Here is a 21,642-nt window from a genome sequence, read left to right as displayed (position 1 = left end):
AAGGTATTCAGAGTTCAGTCCTGGCTCTGCCTCCACTGGGAGGGAGGCCCTGGGCTTGGAGAAAGCGGACAGGCTGCTCCCAGAAAGGAGGACTGAGCGTGGAGAAGTTCAGCAAGCTGCCTTGTGGGTGCACATGTGACGGTGGTGTTGCAGACCCTTAAAGCCTGGGCTAGTCAGCCCCCTTCTTGTCATTGTTTCCTTGTTAGTCTAGGGCCCCTTTCAGCTCTGAGCCCTCCAGAAATGCTGCACAACAGAACTTTTCTGCCTTCTGGTGTTGAAAGAAGGAAGAGATTTTGCTAGGAAGAGGCAACTGGTTTCCTTTTCCTGGTATTAGAGAGTTGGTAGGCACAGATCTGTCTCAGTATGGCCTTAGCTCCAACTTCATTGATGACTGTCTGGCCCAGGCCGGATTCCCAATCGCCTGTAGCCAACATTCCTGCCGGCAGGTGGCAGCAGGCCTCTGCTCAGTGCCCAGCCGTCTTCACTGACCACAGCCGTGCCACACCTCTTGGCATGGGTGCGTGTGTTTGGGGCTAGGGAGGGTAGAAATGGATCAGACGTGGCCCTGCCCGAGCACAGGCAGGGAGACAGATTCCCAGCCTGTAAAGCAGAATGAGATGAACTCTGAGATGTAGGAGGCAGCGTAGTGTAGGGGGAAAGTAAGGACAACAGGATTCAGGCCTGGGTTCTGACCCCGATGCCACCCCTTACCAGCTGGGCCGCCTTGGCACATTGTGTAATATATTAATAGAATGGGCAACAGTTATAGTAGCTAGCATTGATGGGGTGCTTTTTGTGGTCAGGCACAGATCCAGGTGCTTTATATATATTAACTCCTTCGTTCCTCACCTACTATTGAAGTAGGTGCATTTGTATCCCCAGCTAACAGAGCAGGAGATGAAGGCAGAAAGAAGCTACGCTCCATTCTCAAGGTCGTGCAGCTAGTGGGTAGGAGAGCTGGATTTGCCCCTCAGCAGGGCAGTTACTCACATTGTGATGCTGCATCTGTGGGTAGCACAGTGGCTGACACCAGAGTAAGGCCTTTTATTATAAGCAGCTGTTATGACTTTAATAATTTGTGACAAATGAGTGTATAAGCTGTCTCCTTGTGAGTGCTTTGTGTCTGGTGTCACTAATTCTCCCTCTTCCTGGCAGGTTTGGGCACATGAGTGTGGCACACCTCCTGTTGGATCATGGGGCCGATGTCAACGCCCAGAACCGACTAGGGGCCAGTGTGCTCACTGTGGCCTCTCGGGGCGGCCACCTGGGTGTGGTGAAGCTGCTCCTGGAAGCAGGTGCCTTTGTGGACCATCCCCAACCCTCGGGCGAGCAGCTGGGGGCAGGGAGCAGCAGGGACGAGCCACTGGACATCACAGCCCTGATGGCTGCCATCCAGCACGGGCACGAGGCCGTGGTGCGTCTGCTGATGGAGTGGGGCGCAGATCCCAACCACGTGGCCCGGACGGTGGGCTGGAGCCCACTGATGCTGGCTGCACTCACTGGGAGGCTCGGTGTGGCTCAGCAGCTGGTGGAGAAGGGCGCCAACCCTGACCACCTCAGTGTGCTGGAGAAGACGGCCTTTGAGATCGCACTTGACCGCAAGCACAGAGACCTTGTAGACTACCTGGACCCACTGACCACCGTCAGGCCCAAAACAGGTCAGGCTGCACCCTCCAACCATGGCTTCACCGAGGACCCCAAATTGTGTTTATGTGTTTCAAGCCAAGGATTGCCCAACTAGAGGGGCATGCAGAAATCCGAGTCCAGCCCTGCAGACCAGTGAGACTGAGGCTGTATGTGCTTAAGAATTAGTTGGGAGGGCCTGTGCTTGCAGGCTCCTGGGCCAGCCCAGCCTCCAGGGATTCTGGCCTGGTAGCTCTGGGGAAGAGTCTGGAAACCTATGTAGCAAAGTCTCTCCTCCCTATCCAGATCACTCTGGTTCTGATGCAAGTGGTTTTGATCTCCTTCTAGAACGAGGTCAGAAAACTTTCTCTGTAAAGGGCCAGATAGTAAATATTTTAGGCTTTGTGGGCCATACAGTCTCTTTTGAACCTACAGTACTCAATTCTGCTAGAGTGAAAACAGCGGCTAATATGTAAATGAGTGGGTGTGGCTATGTGCCAAAAAATTAGCATGATAACAACAGGTGGCAGGGCAGGTTTCCCCATGGGGTGTAGTTTGCCAACCCCTACTCCAGAACAGTGTGCCTAACCTGCCAGCAATCACACCTAAAGACAAATTCACATAAAATTAGTGAAAACTAGCCCCCTTTTGAGTTTTGTTTTTTTAAAAAAACACTTACCAGTGTGTCGCTTTTTCTTTTTGCCATCTTTCTGGCATTTAAAGTTAATCCTTAACACATCTGCCACAGGACAGATTGTGTTTCAGAAATCATCATGTGCAGTAGGACCACAACACACATCCTTGGTACCCTCTGTATGTGAAGGGTCCGACTTCCGCGTCAGGACTGAGCTAGCCCAGGATATACTGGCAGTCAGGCTGCAGTATAGATGAGCATCTAGTGCTGACTGGTAAAGAACTACAGAGGGTGCGTTCATACAGTTCAGCCAAAAAGACCTGAAATGTTGCCATCGAAAGACAATAGTACCATTAATCAAAAGATGCTGAAAATTTGGTAAATGCCTATTAGAAATACACCATCCAATCAGAACAAGTCTGAAGTAAACATGTTTTAAAAATGGATAATGACAGAGAGGTGGCAAAAATGAAGAGGACACCCCAACAGAAAGGAAAAAGACGTGAAGTTTAGGAAGACCTATCAGAAGCCTGGAGACCTCCTGCCTTGTACAGATTGGAAAACTGGGGCCCAGAAAGGGGAAAAAACTGGTTAAAGGCCATATACCCTTGAAAGCTGAGTAGGTGACACTCAGGAGGCAAGGATTCCATGGGAAGAGCACCTTGAGGTGATTCTGCCCAGCCGCACTGCTTGCAGGGACTTTAGGAGCTGGGTGAGCACATGACTTTTCTGAGCCTTTCCTTATCTGTGAAATGGGTGTAATGATGACTGTAACAGATAAGCTATCCTCTGGTGTGTGAGGTGCTTAGCCTAGTAGAGCTTTACGTCCTAATAAAGGGTTGCAATTAGAAATTAGGGTTCCAGTCTCCTAGGACAAGTGTTTTGTTTTTTTTCTCCTTGATACGAGGCTCTTGCTCTCCTTTAAAGGGTTTGGTTTGTTTTTGTGGCAGGGATAGGGAAGGGATCTGTCCTTTTGGTCCTTGCAGTGCCCAGCATGCGCCTGCCATGCTGAATCTTCCCTCAGTCTTACAGGAACCCTCTGAGGAGGGTGAGCACCCCTTTTACTGATGAGGAAACTGAGGATCTCATGGCCAGTGTGTGACGGCCAGACTGGGCCCCTTCTGCTCTGTGTGCTTCTCCTTCCTCAGGCTCCCAACAGCTTCTGAGTCTGGAGTCCTTACAAAGTGTCGGCATGGGCTTAGCCCCTGACAGGCCTCACGTTAGGGACTGTCCTGACACCCGGGGGTGGGGAGGCCCTCATTTCCCCAAGACACAGCAGACTCATTGGTGGACATGACCATAGTCACCTCCTTGGTCTGACCCTGGCTCTACTGCTGGCTGAGGGACCTTGAGCCAGTTGCCTGAGTTCACCAAGCTCCTGTTTTCTTGTGTGCACGTGGGTGGCAGGAATGACACCTGCTTACAGAACTGCTGTGGGGATGACACAGATCATCCCTGACCCAGAGGGAGCACTTGCGTTACCCATTACTGTTACTGTCATTGGCTTGTTTGACAGGGTCAGATCTTGTGCCTTCCATCGGGACCAGGTCATGATCCCCATTAAGCAGACCCTGCCTGGGGCTCAAGTCTCCCACTCTGTAGCTGGATGGTCTTGGGCATGTTGATTGTCCCTTCAGGATTTTAGTGTCCTCTTTCACAAAGTAGGCATAATAAAGGCACCTGCCTTGTAAGGTTTTTGTGAGGAGTAGTAAGATCATAGCCTTTAAAGTGTTTTACACTTGGCACATGGATAGCATCCAGTAAATGGAAGCTGTTATTATATGTTTTTACACATTCACTGAGTCATCTTACAGATATTTATTGTCTATTATGTTCCAGGCACCATTCCAGTGAACAAATGAAATCTGAATCCCTGCCCTTGAAGACCTTGGCCTCTATAGGGGACACAGGCAATAAACAGGAAATCAACAGATTAAATCCTATAGTAGGGTAGGCCGTGGGCAAGGCGAGGGATTGAGTGCGGCAGAGTTGGGACCATGCAGGTTGCTATTTCTTTTTTTTTTTTTTTTTTAGTTAGAGTCTCACTCTGTCACCCAGACTGGAGCGCAGTGGCCGCTCCCGGCCACTGCGGCCTCAACCTAGTGGGCTCCGGCGATCCTTCCGCCTCAGCCTTCCGAGCAGTGGGAATTACAGGCACGCGCTACCATGCCCGGCTGAATTTTTGATTTATTGTAGAGATGAGGTCTCGCCAAGTTGCCCAGGCGGGTCTCGAACCCGCAGGCTCAGGCAGTTCACTCACCTCAGCCACCCAAAGTGCGGGATTACAGGCTGAGCCACCGAGCCCGGCTGCAGGTTGCTATTTCAAACTTGGCATCTGTGCAGCTGCCTTGAGAAGGCAGGGTTGTAGCAGACTACAGGGGTTCAGTGTGTGTGCTGGGCAGAGCCGCAGGTAGGCTGATGGCAAGGACCACGTCTGTGCTGTTAATAGCGACAAAGATTATTAAATATCAGTGGTAGGCCCTAGCTCTTCCTGTGAGATGCTGGGAAGTCTACCCCCACCAGGGCCTTGGAGGCCCCCGATTTCTCCCTGCCATTAGTAGTGGGACAGTATCCTTAATGTTGTAACCATCGTTGTGACATGCCCTCTGCCCATAAACTCATCACGTGGTTGTGGTGTGGAGGTCAGCAGGGTTCTTGGGATGGGGCAGGGTCCTTGGGATGACTCAGATCGAGATGCAAGAACTGAAGACGAGAGCAAGGAAGGGACCAGTCCAAGGTCACTTGGCATCAGCTGTCCCAGCCTCCTGGGGTCAGGCTGGACTGGCAGTCCTGATGGTCAGATGGTTGCTTAGCAGCAAACACTACAACCAGGGGACAAACTCTTTTCTGTCAGAAGGTCTTGGCATGAGAAGATTCTAGCCCCCAGAAAATTTGACTCAAATACTTAAAGGAGCATATGGCATATATTTTTGTTTGTTTTTTGAGATAGAGTCTCACTCTGTTGCCTGGGTTGAAGTGCAGTGGCATGCTCATTGCCACTGCAGCCTCGACCTGCTGGCCTCAGGTGATACCTTCTGCCTCAGCCTTTCAAGTAGCTGGAACTACAGGCACATGCCACCATGTTTGACTAATTTTTAAAAAATTTATTGTAGAGATGTGGTCTCGCCAAGTTGCCCAGGCTGGTCTCGAACCCGTGGGCTCAGGCAATCCTCTCACCTCGGCCTCCCAAAGTGCTGGGATTATAGCTGTGAGCCACTGTGCCTGGCATATGGCATCATTTTTTAAATGGAGAATCATTTTTTGGATAGTATTTCACAGGCAAAATTAAACACTTGGTTCTATGGCAGTGTCTCTACTTCCCATTAAGAATTCTGGAGCTGGGGGTGATGGCTCACGCCTGTAATCCCAGCACTTTGGGAAACTGAGGTGGGAGGATCACTTGAGGCTAGAGGCTTGAGGCCAGCCTGGGTGACAGAGCAAGAGAGTGAGACCCTGCCTCTACAAAAATTTAAAAATTAAAAAAGGATTCTGGAGTTAAGTAACTAACCTTACTGGGTTGATTGCTGGCTGCCAATAAAAAAAAAATAACTGCTGTTTCGATGAGGCCTTAACATTTTGGAAGCATTTCCCACTTAATGTTATCATTTGATCCCTGCAACAACCAGGTAAGGTAGACGTTATGTCCACGTGCTTAATTCAGATGTGCTCACTCCTTGCCAGGGGCTGCAGCTCCCTCCCAGCTGCCTGAGTCAGCTAAGAGCCACAGATGCCCTTTGGCCCTCCACCGCTGGGGACAGTTAAAGGTGGCAGGAAGGTCTGCATTTGGTCCCCTGGCAGGTCCTCGCTGTGGGAATGTCACTCTGCCACGGAACGGAGTACCTGTGGGCCTGAGTTTGGAGGAAGGTGTGGGGGGAGCACTTGAGAGAGGGGCTAGCATGTGGGGAGGTGCAGTGAGGCCAGTAGTGCTGGCAGGAGGGAAGGTCCTGGCTGGGTTGCAGGGGCTGGCGTGGAGACATCCGGGTGGGTGGTTGCCTGCGGGCAGCCGTGTCTGAGGCCCAGGCAGGGAGTGTGTGCACACGCTTCTCTGGGAAGGAAGGCTCACACGAACATCTCTTCTGCTGCCTGTGGCTGTGGCCTCCTTTGAGCTTAGTTGCTGGGTGTCTCAGGTCCTGTGCCTCAGAATTATGATTGTACATTTAGTTTCTAGAAGAAAAAAAATCATTGCTAGTTTTTAAAATTTGCATAGGAGTGTAGATTTTCCAAGCCCATGCTTTTCAATATACCTGTGAAAGGACATCCCCAAGTTTGGAGTGCCTCAAAACAGTTGCTTGGTTTGTGTGGGCTCGGGGCAGCCATCTGTGCTCACTCGTGTTTTGTTGGCATGTGACCTACCAGGTGCTTTCAGACATTCTTTGCAAATAAACCTTCCAGAAGGGCTGCTAGGTTCATCCATTATGTAGGCCTCCCATTAGATTGCTCCTTTAAAAAGGAGTAGATCCTTTTTAAAGCTAGGCTGTTTTGCCACACCCTTGTAACTTTTCTGTTATATTAAACCTTTCTGTGATTAACTTTTAAAATCTTTGTTTACCTAGATGAGGAGAAAAGGCGACCTGATATTTTCCATGCATTGAAAATGGGTAAGTGCTCTAGAAAATCTTTTTGGGTGTTTAAGAACACAGGGCCACATTCTCCCACCCCAATATGGTAATCCTTTTCAAGGTCACCCAGAGCAGCTGAGGAAGAACAGGCATTTTGGTGTTTGGAAGTTCAGGTCCTGAAGGTGGTATTTATTGTGGTTTTCCATGCACAGGCTCCACATGGCCTCCCAGGCCCCTCTACCTTTCCAGCCAAACACCTGTAGCTGTGCCCTAGCTCTTCCTATCTCTGAAATGTCTCTGTGCAGCTACCCACTCCAATCTCTGTGTGATAAAGGGCTCTCTGTAGCCTAAAATTTTGTCTTGATATTGACCCTGCCTCCAGGAAACCCTCCCTGATCCTCACGCTCAAGTGAGATCTGGACTCTCCTTCTGTGTGTCTGCTGCCTTTCTTCATCTATTCTCTGAAGACACTGGCAATACCTCTGTCTTTTAGTGAGCAGTGCTCTCCATTTGCGTGCTTGCCCCTGCCCTTCATGGAATGGGGGCTGTCTCTGACCCCTATTAGGAGCCCCTGTGATGCCCAGCTGCCCGCTGCACAAGCAGGGTCAGCAAACGTTTGTCCCACGAACCATCTGAGTAAGTCGGCCTGTGGTGCAAGGCTCATGGGTCACCCGGACTCCTGCTTTCATTTGTAGGAAACTTCCAGCTGGTCAAAGAGATTGCTGACGAAGACCCCAGCCACGTAAATCTGGTCAACGGGGACGGCGCAACCCCACTGATGCTGGCAGCTGTCACGGGCCAGCTGCCTCTGGTGCAGCTCCTGGTGGAGAGGCACGCCGACGTCGACAAGCAGGACAGTGCGCATGGCTGGACAGCCCTCATGCAGGCCACCTACCATGGGTCAGTGCCAGCTTCGCCCCCATCCGTGAGCCAGACAGGGGTTCTGCTGGGCTTTTCTGGTCCTGAGATGCCGCATATAAACCCCAGGGCTGTGAAGACATTGAGCCATGATGAGAGTGGTATGGGCTCATTTTATCCTGCATCCCCACCCTTCTGTGTCCAGACTTCCTGTCACCCCACCCCAGAGTCACCAGTGGCCTTGAAAACCAAGCAGCAGGAGCATGTTATGCAGAAAGGTGTTTCCATAGATGGGTTTCAGTTGAACAGTGTGATTGGTTTGTTTGGGATTCCCACACGGAGACACAGTGGCCTCCCTAAGTTGCCCTACGTGAAACGAACACGGTCATTCGTGCTGTGGGCTTCTGGTGATGTGGGGTGGTGAGACCCCTCCTAACCCTTTCCTTTGGAATGGGCCTCTGCATTTACTCCGTGCTTGCAAAGCCCTTCTTGTCCGATCATCAGGAGTAGCAGGACAGGGTAGCATCGTTAGCAGTAGCAGGCGGAGCTGTCACCCTCCTGGAGGCCTCCTCTTTGGGGCAGACGTCTTGTACCTGCTGAGTGGTCTGGCTCTTTCCTCGCTCTGTTTCAGGTGACCAGATCACTTTTCTGCATCATCTAGAAGCAGTTTGGTTCCTTACCTGATTACAAACTTCGATATTAACATCGTGGTCTGCATAAGGCTTTCCCAGTGGAGAGGCTCTGCTTTGCAGTGGGAGGAATGGGGTCTACAGTGGGGTCAGTGTGGGGTTGAGGTGGCTGAGTGTTTCTTGGGCAGAGCCCTCAGTTTCCGTTTTGTCCATGGAGGGAACATTTAGGCTTTGATTTCAATCCTATTGCGTCTAACCTGCCTGAGTGGTAGGAGATGATGGGATGTTAGACTGTTTGCCCTTCCATATCCTTTTTTTATTTATTTTTTTCTGAGTTGGGGTCTCACTCTGTTGCCCAGGCTGGAATGCAGTGGAATGATTATAGCCTACTGCAGCCTCAGCCTCCCGGGTAGTTGAGACGACAGGCACACTCCACCACACCTGGCTTATTTTTAAATTTTTTGTAGAGATGAGGTCTCTTTATGTTGCCTAGCCTGGTCTCTAGCTTCTGGGGTCAAGCAGTCCTTCCACATCAGCCTCCTAAAGTGCTGGGATTATTACTGAGGAGCAGAACCATGTGTTTGCTTTCAGTGAGTGACTCTGGCATTTTCTTTTCTCCCCAGGAATAAAGAAATTGTCAAGTATCTACTAAACCAAGGAGCTGATGTCACCCTTCGTGCAAAAAATGGGTATACAGCCTTTGACCTAGTGATGCTGCTGAATGATCCTGGTGGGTGATTCCAAGGGAAGGGCTGTAAACCTGCCCAGCTTTGGTCTAGATGGGAATCAAGATAACTGTCTCCTCCATGGACTGTGTTTTAAGCACTTGCTTATTTGCAGGGGGTGGGGGAAGCTAGACTCGAGTGTCAGGAGCTTACCACACGACCTTAGGCTCATCACTTTCCCTCCTGGGGAGGCGCTGGGCTTCTTCCAGCACCAGCCTTCTAGGAGTCTGCAAAGAGGGAAGCCAAACAAGGCGTGTGTCTGGCTTTGGAGTCTACACAAGCCCTCGAATGGTATCTGTTCCTCATAGCCAGATGCCGAGTGACTCAGGAGGAAACACAGTGGCCCCTCTGATAGGCAGAAGGAGAGGGAATGGGTGACCCCCTTGGCTTAATTGGGCAGGTGGAGGTTTCATGGTCAAGGATGCTGCGCTGAGGATGTCGCTGTTATTACCCCCATCTGTCTTAGTGTCCGGCTGGCACCTGCTGCTCCCCTTTGGCCCTCGCCTACTGTGGCAGGCCCTCTTCTGGGACCTGAGGCTTCCACTTAGTCTGCTTAAGGGCCAGGGTCTCTGATCCGGCATCTCTCTTATCCCTGGAGTTTCAGCCCAGAGAGGAGATGCCCAGAGGCCCTCTGACCCACAAGGCTCTGTGCCCTGTGCTGGGATCCCAGCTGCTGGCTGTGGGGAGAGAGAGGACTTTCACCTCTGCAGCCCCAAGTGAGTTGTCCTGCTGTCACTCTAGCGCCCTCCTCATGGCGGTGTGGCCACGCTCTGCACACTCCCCGCTGCAGGCTTGCCCTGCACAGGTGCACTCTGGTTCCGGCTGATCCTGGAAGAGGCCTGAGAGGGGCAGTAGAACTTCACGTCCTCTGGACGAGATGGGGCAACCAGGACCAGCGAAGCGACCTGACCCAGCTGGAGGGCTGGTCCTCTGCCCCAAGGCCAGTGATCTCACTCCACCTAGCCGGAGACCATCCTTGTGTGCCAAGTGTTTGTATTACTGGAAGCGGAGTCTCCAGCCCTGTTGCTGGACTGCCACATGCTTGTTCTTTCAGTTGCCTCTTGCCCCTCACTCCCTCCCATTCCTCAGCTCCCTTTCCTAGTAACACAATCTACCCCTAGTGGATTTTTTTTTCTCCTGGTGGTTTTTAAATGAAGTTTTTGCCCAAAATTTTCCAAGAAACACATGCCTGTTAATGAACACTTGGAGAGAGAAGAGAGTCGTCAAGAGAAAATCATTGTTAATAGTTCTCAGTCTTGCTAGATGCTTTTCCAAAATAACCTAGTTGAGTTAATAATAACTTAATAATACTTAACCTTTTAAAGCACTTACTGTATTGCTCTAAAGGAATTCCCTTGTGTCCTCAAGACACTTTTTGTGGAGGGTACTAATGTCACCCTCTCACAGAGGCACTGGGAGGCTTTGTAATTTACCTGCAGTTAATTACACAGCCAGGGAGGGGCAGCGGCAGAATTTGAGCCTGGCTGTAGAGCCTGCACTTGTCAGTATGCTGTCCCCTACCGTCCTCTTGGGAGAGGGCATCTGGTTTTTCTTTCTGGTCCTGTAGATTAAGCCCTGTTGGCTTGTAGTTGCCATCTTAGAAGATCAGATGAGAGGCAGATGCCTTGATTCTGGAGTGACACAGTCCCTGGAGCTGCAGGGGCCGAGTTCTGAGGCTAACAGAGGTCTTCTTGGGTCCTCCCCCCAAGGCCAACAGACATATTTGCAGGTAAAACACTGCCTTTTGTGTCCATAGACACGGAACTTGTTCGACTGCTGGCATCTGTCTGCATGCAGGTGAACAGAGACAAAGGCCGGCCCAGCCCCCAGCCACCCCTGCCCCACTCGAAGGTCCGGCAGCCCTGGAGCATCCCAGTGCTGCCTGATGACAAGGGCGGGCTGAAGGTTTGCCTCTTCCTGTCTTCAGGGGCTCAAAGGTCATGGGGGATGGGGGACAGGGGAGCCTGCCACTTCCTGTTCACCGGGGCCATTTTAAGCTGGGGGCTCCCACCAGGGTTGGTGGGTGAGCTGTGGGGAGCAGGAAGGAATAATGGGCACCAGGGAAACCACAGTGACCATAACCACGAGTACAGCAGTGGCTGCTTTGTAAGAATGTGGGCCCATGTTGCTTCTAGATCTCCTTTTCTTTCAGGAAAAACCAGAAATCCAGATTTCAATGTATAATCTCAATTTATAAGTATAGGGAATTTTTGAAAAATCTGCATGGCACAGCACTGAGCTGGCCAAACCAAGGGCTTCTCTTCTCGGGGCATCTGTGTGCCGCCTCTGCTTTGTTGTGCAGGATATTTGCTGAATGTGCCACTCTGGGGTCTCCTCACAGGCCACAGCCCCGCCAGCTTCCTGGAAACACCAGAAACAAGCTCTAGTTGTGGATTCTAACTGCAAGCAGAGACTCTCTCTTTGGATTTCTCATCTTCACTTCATGCTCTACTTGTTTGAAATCAAACTTATGCTTGAGAAAACAAAAAACCCTGGCCTTGTCTGCTGTCCTCCCTGCTCTGCAACTTCTTTGACCTGCAGCCTCGGCATTCCTTTCATGTGCCTTGCTGACTCGTGCTCCTGTGTCCTTCCTCCAAGCGTGCATCACATAGATCCTTCATTCCCAATCCTGCTGTCTCCGCAGGCCCAGCCCTCACAGATTCCTTTCTTGGCTGTGCTGTAACCTCTGAGTGGTCCTTGGGAGGCAGCGCCTCCCTCTCTCTAGATGGGGAGGAATCAGTCAGAGGAGCAGATGGCCCAGGCCTTGGTATAGACACCCCAGCACCTCTCATATTGTCACTGGAATAGCAAGAAGAGGTTATGCAGTGATAGATGTCAAGGGATTTGGAGCTACCTCTGTACATCTGTCCCTGTCTCACTGTAAGACCTTGAGCACTCAGCACTCCTGTCTGGGTTTCCACTTCTCAATCTGTGCAAGAGGGAGATAGATGAGGTAAAGCATAACAAGTGGGGTTCACTGCCACCACCAGTCTGTCGGAAAGGACCTCCTGAGGATTAGGTCAGGAAGCATGTAGTGAGCAACCATGGCTTATTGGGAGCTGTGGTCGATTGGTAATGCCTGCCTGGGCCCAGGAGAGGGGAGAGTAAACACATGTGAGGTATCCCTGGACTGGGCAGATCCTGGCGCTTTCCTCTTGCTCTTCCTAGAGTATGACCCCTGCCCTGCGTTCCCCTTGGCAGTCCTGGTGGAACAGAATGTCTAATAGGTTCCGAAAGCTCAAACTGATGCAGACGCTGCCCCGCGGGCTGTCCAGCAACCAGCCTTTGCCTTTCTCTGATGAGCTGGAGCCAGCTCTGGACTCCACAATGAGGGCAGCCCCCCACGACAAGACAAGCCGCTCTGCATTCCCAGACGCGGTCCCTGTGACCAAAGACTGTGGTAAGAAAAGGCTGCATGTGTAGTGGAATTTCTTGAGTGCTCTGAACCTGTATCCTTTGTTCTATCTCCTGGGCTGGTGTCAGGGGTGAGATGATGTTGGAAAGTGACACTTGTGCAGAGAGGCTGGTCTGCTAGAGAAGAGACTTAGGCAGGGACGCAACTGCTGTGAGCGTGATAGAATGGGAAAGCAACAGCCAGCTGCAAGGGCCCCGGGTTCCTGTCCCCCACTCTCTGCGGAGGAACCACAGATCTGCCATTGCCTCTCGCTTGCCTTTGATAAGTTGTTTCCCTCACCTTTCAAATGTGATGGGTCTGTGGCACTGAAAGAATCTTGAAATAAAATGAATTCCCAGGGGTGGGGTAGTGAGCTCCCCATCACTAGAGGTATTCAGCAGCTTAGATACCTTTGTCAGCTTGCTGAAGAATAGTCCCATACTGATAAGATCCCTTCTGACAATCAGGTTCTCCATACCCAGATAAGCTTCTTTGGCACCACTGTCTGAGACAGACTATTGAGCTGGGTGTACCACGGTCTGAGCCAGCACGGCAATGGTTTATGGAAATGCTGAAAACATGCTCTGAGATACCTTTTAAATGCTTTCCTTCTATTAGAATATTGAATACCAATTATTATTAAATATTTAATCACCCAGGAGAATTGGTTTTCCAGGATGAAGGCCACTCTGGTCACTCATCCTCAAATTGTGGACATGGTGGGGAGGGGGGAAATCATTTCAGGAAACTTCCATTTGTCTCTCAGGTCCTGGGAGCACGAGAGGAGAAAAGGAAGATGCCTTATTGACGACCATGGTGAGTGCGGAGTTTTTCTTAAAGCATCTCAGGTCATTAGTTGATTGATTTACAAGGAGGAATGTGGACATGTGTCTGTCTTTGTGATGGGCACAGGTGGGTTTGGTGACCAGAATGTGTAGCAGCACTGGCTTCAGCTGTGGCACCGAAGAGGCAGAACAGATGCAGCCCTGAACCACGAATACAGCTGTGCTGGTACTGGGCTGGACATCAGCCCTGGTCCTGTTCTCAGGGGGGTGGGGGATGCAGGGAAGGAGTGGATGGGCAGCATTGGACATGGAGACTCACTGTGGGCTCTGGAGAGCCAGGGGGAGGAGTCAGACAGGAGGGTGTGTTTCCCACCTGGGAGAGGCCTCGGTTTCTGCATCTCTAAACGAGAGATGTTATCAGGATTTGGGTCAGCTGTAACAGAAAGTTCCCGAGTTGCGGTGGCATAAGTAAGATGGCAGCTTATTTATTTCAAGTAAACAAAGCTTAGGACTAGTACAAGTCTCCATGGAGTTAGGGAGCTGAGTCTCTTCTGTCTTTTAGTCCCTCGTGTGACCTCTATTTCAAAGGTTACCATTGGTCCAAGGTGACTGCCAGAACTCTGGTCATCATTGCCTCATTCCAGCAGTAGGAGAGATGAGGGAAAAGAGGTAGACATAGGCGCATGCCCGCAGTCTTTAAAGAAGTGTTCCAGAAACGGCCACATACTGCTTCTGTTTATATCACAGTGGCTTGAATTTAGTCACATGACTACATCACGCTGCATAGCAAGCTGGGAACTTTAGTTTGGTCTTTGTTCATCAGGGGTGTCATTTCAAGGAAGGTTTGGAAGGAGGTACTACGCAATGGCTTGCAGTTTCTGACTTAGGGGACGGTACCCCTTGTGGTCATGGTTTTTAAATGAGCTAATTCCCAGAAAGTTCTTGGCATAGTGCCTGGCCCATAGTGCTTGCATAGGTTTGCAGTGTGGCCTTGGATAATGTTACCTCACCTCTTTGGGCTTTGTGTTCCTCGCCTCTGAAATGAGAGCCTGGTAGGTTGAATTGGAGTCCCTTTAGCGCTAAGATCCTAACGCTGGCCAGCAGAGGGTGGTGTTGGAGAGGACATGGGAGCTGAGGTGCCTGCAGAGAAGGCACGGGCGGCATCAGGAACTGCAGAGCCGGGCGAGGGGTCCTGACCCACCAGCTACTGCACCCTGCCATGCCAACAAGTGTAAATTGATGGCTCTAACATGGATGGTGGGAGGTTTTGCCACCTGACACTTGATCATGTTAATAAATAGCAATAATTACTTTCCATATAAAGACTGAAATGCTATTAAAGAAGTTTGGGGAGATGTAAAATAGTAAAGAAGGAACATTGAGATTCATCCCTGATCACACACCCAGGTATAATCAGAGTTGGCATTTTGTGGTATATATCTTTTGACTATTTTTCCTAATCCATTTTTAGCATCTATGGATATGATATCATGACATATATAATAATAGCAAATACCACCGCACTTTTCTAAATCCTAACCACTATTAACATATTTAATATCCCCGACAACTGCCTGAGGTTGGCACTATTATTATCCTCCCCATTGTGTTGAACCCGATTCATTTACAGTTTGTCATGGCCATCTTTTCCATGTCATTAAGCACCCTTTAGCCACATCATGTTTAATGGCTGCATGATAGAACATTCCATCATGGCAGTGTTTCTCTTTATCCAAGGCTGACCTGCTGGACTTTGGGGTTTCTAGTTTTTCATTATTTTAGCACCTTGGAGGAGTGTCCTTATACTCAGTTTCTCCCACTTGCCTGATTATTTACTCAGGATACATATCTAGAAATGAAATTCCTGGGTCGAAGGGCATGAATGTCATTGGTTGCCAGAAAGGTTGCCACAATTTAGATTCTCCCCAGGGAGTGAAAAGGCCCATCCATGATGGTGGTTTGTTGCTGCTCTGCGCGTCCATCCAACCCCCCTGCCGGCGTACCATTTTCTGGATGAGGTTGTTGAGGTTTGGAGACTTGTTTACAGACTGACAGGCAGGGCCCAGCCAGTATGGGAATGCAGAGGCATGCCCTCCTGCCCTGGCGGCTCGTGGCCTATAGAGGGTGCCAATGTGCCAGCCCGCCCCGCAGTGGCTGGGGATGGCCCCCGCCACCCCGCTGATGGACGTGCGCAGCCATTGGTGCGGAGATGCCCGCCTGCGTGGCTCCCGAGGCGAGTTTAGCTGTGGGATGCCCATCCCTGCAAAGCACCATCTGGCACCAAGTTCACTGCCTTTTCTTAATTAAGGTGAGCATGGTCTGTGTGAAGGCTTTTCCTTGACGATCCAACAGCCATCACTGTGTGGATTTTATATGGATCCCAAGATTTGAAATTCAATTACAGTTGAAAAAGTCAGCAGCAGGAAAGGGCATGCTGGGCCCCTCATCCTCTTCTCTTCTTCCCCCAGTCCTCAGGACCGCCCATGCTGGTCTCGCAGCTCTGCACATTCTGGCTCCTCACTGGGTCTGGAATGCCCCTCTTGTCCTCACTGGGCTCGCCTGCATTGTGCTTTGGGCCCAGCTCAGTCCCTCCCGAGTTGCCCTCTCACTGCAGTTAGGGTGCCCTTCCTCTGTGCTCTCCCAGTCTCTCTGCCTCCCTTCACAGCACACCCTCACCTGCCTGTCCTTGGCTCTCTGTCCCCTCTGCCCTGTCCTCATCTTGCTGCTGTGGATAGATCCAAGAAAAGCCAGGATTGGGGCAGAGTAGATGTAGACATTGCGTGGTTGGAAAGCCGAGGATGCTGTCTGGGCTCCTGGCTTGGGTGGAAGGGTGGATGGTGATGCGATACTCTGAGACGCAGGAAGAACCTGGAATCTTTCCCCAAAGCTGGAGCCCTCTTGGGCTCATCTAACCCTTAGCCCATCTTTTTCAGCTTCGAAACGGAGCCCCCTTCACCAGACTCCCGAGTGACAAGCTGAAAGCAGTCATCCCCCCCTTCTTACCTCCTTCCAGTTTTGAACTGTGGAGTTCCAGTCGGTCCCGGATATGTCACAATGGGAAGGCAGACCCCATGAAGACTGTGCTGCCCCAGAGAGCCAACAGGGGCCACTCTGTAGGCAGCGGGAGCATGGATACTGTAAGTCGTGCAGCTAACACGCTTTTTTTAAAGGTCGCTGATTCCTCACTGAGACCATGGTGTGTTCCAGACAGAGTGACCTCAGACAGATGTATCCTGAGGGGTTGCGGCTTTTCTTTTGAATGAACGATATAGTCTAATGAAGCCACTCAACATGTAAAACGTTAAAATGTTGGGGTGGGGGACATCTGTTTCTTCTGTAGAACCCTGGAGCTCCAAGGAACACAGTTTGAAGACCTGATCTGTCTAATCCAAACTTACCCTTAGCAGATGAGGAAACTAGGACCCAGAGACAGGGAGTCATTTGCTGAAGATCACCGGCCAGGTGGGGGTGAGCTTGGGACCAGAAATTAGGTTCTTGGCTTTTAATTAAGTTGTACGCTACGTTATTGCTCAGGCCCACAACCAAGAGCAAACATTAGGAGGCAACTGTGTACGCTACTGGGGTTTTCTTGCTTCTAGAAGAAGTATGCCTTCTGTCTCTTTGACCACAGTAGCCTCTAACTCCATGTCCCCTGGCCTGTCTCTGTTGTGTCCTGAGGCAGCCCATCCATATGGGAGATCATCTCTGTTGTAGCCTGTGTCAATACTGTAGTGCAGTGACTAGGCAAAGCAAGGACAGGACTGCCCCTGCTGCCTGGTGCTAGGTGATCAGAGAGACTCAAGCTCTCTGTCTCTGTCTGTGAGATGAGGCAACTCCTGCACTTACTGCTGCCTCCCAGGGCTGTTGTGATAGCATGCAGCTGGCAGGAGTCCAAGGGCCTGGCACCTAGAGATGCTCTCAAAACAGGCTGGACAGGTTTTGCGCTTCGTCCACTATTCTCTGTCAGGTTGGAATGTGGGGGGAGTTACAGAACCACCCCCGAGACCCTTTCTGTGGCTACATTTTCTTGAGAATTTCACTAATCCCAGAGGGGCAGTACATCACCATCACTGTCATTTACTCAGCAAGCATCCATTGAGCCCCGCCTCCATGTGGCCCTGCCAGACTGACCCTGCCTGAAGAAGAGGCCATGGTCTGGCTGAAAAGACACAGACACAGAGCACAAGGCAGGAGCCATGTAAAGGTGTTCTGGGAGTATCAGATGGTCGACTGTGAGGTGGGAGTGGTGGTGGGCAGTCAGGGGAGGCCTCTAGGAAGAAGTGATCTCTGAGCTGGGATTCACAGGCTGGGGAAGAGTTTCCTTCCCATTGGAGGATATGAGAATGTGTGCTTCTGGCCTCTGCTGTCGTGTTCTCTCTTGCTCACTTAGCAGACATTTTTTTTTTCTCGTTCTGGGCCCTCAGGATCTGATACTGTCCCTCCCTTAGGATTACTCAAACTGAAGCTTTGTCTTAGTTTCCTATGGCTGCCGTAACAAGTTACCCCAAACTGCGAGGCTTAAAACAACAGAGACATATTCTCTGATATTTTTGAGGGTCAGATGTCAGAAACCACAGGGTCAGCAGGGCCGCCCTCTCCTAGATGTCCTAGGGGAGCATCTGTTTCTTGCCCCTTACAGCTTCTCATGGCCTCAGCTTGCCTTGGCTTGTGGCTGCATTGCTCCATCTCTGCCTCTGTGGACACATGACCCCCTCTGTTGTCAGAATCCCCTCTGCCCTCTCCCTTGTGTGGATGTCTGTGGTTGCATTTGGGGCCTACCTAGAGAGCCCAGGGTGAGCTCCCTCTCTTAGAATCCTTAACTTAAAACACGTCTCATGCAAGCACTTGTGATATCCACTCACTAGCCTTATAAGGTAATGTTCAAAGGTTCTGGGGTTAGGACACAGGTGTATCTTTTCGGGGGCAACCACTCAGCCCATTGCACCTTCAGTCACATCTCTCTTCTCTGTGCTGAGACCAGAACTGGGTGCAGGGGCTACAGCAGAGGGCAGAGTCCATGGAACTGAAAGTCCACTGGGGTCTGATACACACGGCAACCAATGGTAGATGTACACTTGCAAGTTGTGATAAGGTTTGTGGTGCAAATGAACGGGGTGCTGGGAGGGAGCACAGCCACGTTGGGGGAGCCTGCCTTCGGCCATTTAGGCAGGAAAGCCTTGAGACCTGAGGCCTATAGGACAAGGGGCCGCCATGGGAAGGGTGGGGAGAGGGCAGTCCTTGTAGCACTGCCACATGGGCAAAGGCCCTGGGGCACAGACGGGATCAGCATCTACAAGGAACCCAAAGAAAGTCAGCATGTCAGGAGCAGAGCAAGTGAAAGGGAGGGTGCAGTGAGAGGACGTGGCCAGGTCACTGGCACCAGGCATGGAGGAGCCGGGAAAGCTCCATGAGGGATGCGGGGAAGAGACACGTTCCAGGCAGATGGACCTGCAGGGGGAGAAGCAGGCTTAGAAAACTGGTCACAGGACCAGGCTGTGCTGAGGGGTGGATTTTATCCTGGGTGTGATGAGGCCTCCTGGAGTTTCTCAGTGAATGACGTGGTTAGGTTTTTCCCTGGAAGACACTGGAGTTGAATGAGACTGAAAGCAAGGTGGCCAGTGGGAAATGGCATGACATGGGCTCACAGAGCTAATGGGTAGGTTGTCAGCAGACAGACGTGAGCTCCATCTCCTAGGGGACTCCTGGCAGGCTCCGTCCTCGCTGGGCTAGGTGAGCTCTACTGGATGGGGGACACCAGATGGGGACAGGGGATCCCTGCACTGTTACCCGGTGTGTCTGGAGGGAGTAGCAACCCTGAACGCCATGCCCTCCTTATTCTTGCAGACTCCCATCAGGCCCATCAAGTTTCCAAGCCTCTCCAGAAGCCCAGCCTCTCCTGCCAATTCTGGAAATTTCAACCACTCGCCTCATTCCTCGGGTGGTTCCAGTGGAGCTGGGGGCGTGGGACGGCACGGTGGGGAGCTGCTTAACCGCTCAGGTGGGTAGCTGGGCTTGACCTCTCGGGGAGTGGGACCAGCCTTTGGGGTTCACAGAGTGAGCTGCTCCCATCCTCAGGCTGCAGGCTGTCCCAGCAAGGACCACACTTGAGGCTTTCTCCTTGATGTGGCTGAGGGATTTTTCAATGAATTCCTTGTTCCTTTTATGCATTTCCCTAGGGGTGAGGGTGGATGGAGAGGGAGGGAAATAAAGTCTATAATTTTGTATAAGACTTTGCAAGAAATTAAGAGGAATGTGTGGCATTTTCATGGTGTTTAAAACCCCCGAAGGTTAAACCTTAAAGAGCTTCTCATTCTGCCCCTTCATCGAACAGATGAGGAGACTGAAGTCCAGACTAGGCAAGAGATTTGTTTAGGGTCACATAGCAAGTTGGTAGCAATTAGGTCTCAACCAGAATGCCCTGAAGTTATTTTGGGTTTAAGCCTGCTTTCTAGTCCTCCCCAAGGTACTTTGGGATTAACCACAGCCAGCTTTGTAGGAAGGCCACCCTACTCCTTGTGGAAAAAACTTTAAGATCAGATAAGCCAGAGGATCAAAACAAGGTGTGATCTCACCCACTAGGGATCATCATTAACATTTGAGCACGTTTTTTACAAAGTGTTTTTATGCATATTTTGATTATTTATTAAAAAGGAGTAATTATTTACTGAGCACTTAGTATTTGCCAAGCACAGTGCCAAGCCCATTAAATGAATTATCTCCTTCATTTCCCCAGATGAAGGGTTTGGGGCTCAGGACAGTTAGATAACTTGCCTGGGGTTACACAACCACGAAGTAGCAGAGCAGGACCTGAACTCAGGCAGCCGGGCTTCAGAGCCTGTTCTTGGAACCACGTGCCTTCCTGAACTAGGAGCTGCTCTGGGACTTGCTTTTCCCCCCCCACATATTGCTAGATTGTGAGCACCTTTTTATGTCTGTGTGCATATGTCTACAGCATCTTCTTAATAGCCAAGCAGGATTCCACTCACATGAGGCCTCACAGTTTGTTTGACTAGCTCCCTGTTTGGAAGCCAAGGCTGTTGCTAGGTGTTTGTTCTTGTGGGTAATGCCTCCCTGAGTGATGCCATCGTGCTTCCATGTTTGCCTGCATGTTCGGGGATTTCCATGGCGTGAGTCCCCTAGAGTCAGGACAACTGAGGGAGTGAGTTTTCCTTTTGATGTGTCTTTTGATACATGTGAAGTATTCACAACCGTACCTGGTAGTAGTAAAATCCTCTCTAAATATTAGTGGCTAGTGTCCTTCCTTGAGCTCTCCCCTCATCCTAGCCCTGGGTGTCACCACTTCCTTCCTTTCATAATGATTCGAGGTTACCAGTGGCTTTGGGGAAGCAGGGACAGGGGAATAGCAACCAGGCTCCATCAGGGAAGCACAGTGCTCCGTGTATCTTGGAGTTAGTGATAGTAGTCAGCAGAGTAACTGAGGGTGTCGGAGCATGAGGGCAAATCACTCACCGGCCCTCCTGAAGCCCTGGTGTGACTGAGTGGGCAGCTGCCAACTGCCATGGGATCTGGGCAGGGCGTCACATTTGTGCCGGGTGGGGCGGCACGAGCGGCCGTGGCACAGGGACAGGACAATGTACTGGGTCTCGTCTGCACTGCCTCTTCCCTCTCTTGCCGTGACACTTCAGCAGTGTGGCTGCCTGACACCCACCCTTGCTTCTCACACAAAGCTCTCTTGTGGTCCACAAGACCTGACCTTGAGCCATGCCAAGAAGGGAGTCTGGGAACCGAGGCCCCAGCCCGGTCAGCACACCGCTGTGTCAGAGTAGGCGCTCTCTGCCTGTGGTGTTCATTCCCATCTCTTTCCTTAGGCGGCAGCATAGATAGTGTCCTGTCCCAAATCGCTGCCCAGAGGAAAAAAGCAGCTGGCTTATCCGAGCAGAAGCCCAACCATCGGTCAAGTCCTGTGGGGCCAGCGCCAGGATCCAGCCCATCTGAGCTTCCAGCCTCCCCTGCAAGCAGCAGCATTCCCGGCAGCAAGGTACTTGTCATGCGTCCACTTCTATTGTAGTCACAGATTCTGTCCTAACGTGGCCCACATGCTGGGGAGTGTGGGTGGTGCTCCCGTCACAGGATGGGATAAAGACAGGCCCCCTCCAGCTTGCTATTCTGGGTTTCTGAGAAGGACTGAATCGGTCACTGCATCTCCAGGTGGAAGGGACACTGAGGTGCCACAGATGCCAGGGTGTGCACCTACTTCCTGCAGCTCCCAGGTCATCCAGCCTCGTATTGCACACATGTTCGTGGTTGAGAGTGGAAGGATAAGAGTGTGGGTTCAGGCTGGGCTTGGTGGCTCAGTCTGTAATCCCAGCACTTTGGGAGGCCGAGGCGAGTGGATTGTCTGAACTCGCGGGTTTGAGACCCACCCAGGCAACTTGGCAAGACCTCGTCTCTACAGTAAATCAAAAATTAGCCGG

At 51.2% G+C, this 21,642-nt stretch overlaps 1 protein-coding gene across 1 annotated transcript; it reads left to right on the top strand.

Moving 5' to 3' along the window:
* Positions 1–1,159: 1,159 nt before the first annotated feature.
* On the top strand, positions 1,160–21,206 carry ANKS6 (ankyrin repeat and sterile alpha motif domain containing 6; the record flags this gene model as incomplete). Its single annotated transcript, XM_008051714.1, has 10 exons — positions 1,160–1,658; positions 6,811–6,855; positions 7,512–7,716; positions 8,927–9,033; positions 10,785–10,933; positions 12,230–12,428; positions 13,189–13,238; positions 16,141–16,344; positions 19,052–19,205; positions 21,037–21,206. Coding segments are annotated over exons 1-10 (1,776 nt in total), but the record flags the coding sequence as incomplete, so codon positions are not given.
* Between the last annotated feature and the right edge of the window lie 436 nt (positions 21,207–21,642).

The sequence above is a fragment of the Carlito syrichta genome, unplaced genomic scaffold (assembly GCF_000164805.1).
Source record: "Carlito syrichta isolate Samal-C Ts95f unplaced genomic scaffold, Tarsius_syrichta-2.0.1 Scaffold226607, whole genome shotgun sequence".
NCBI classification, from domain to species: Eukaryota; Metazoa; Chordata; class Mammalia; order Primates; family Tarsiidae; genus Carlito; species Carlito syrichta.
The sequence above is the reverse complement of the archived record's forward strand: the minus strand, read 5'-3'. Positions and strand labels throughout refer to the sequence as shown.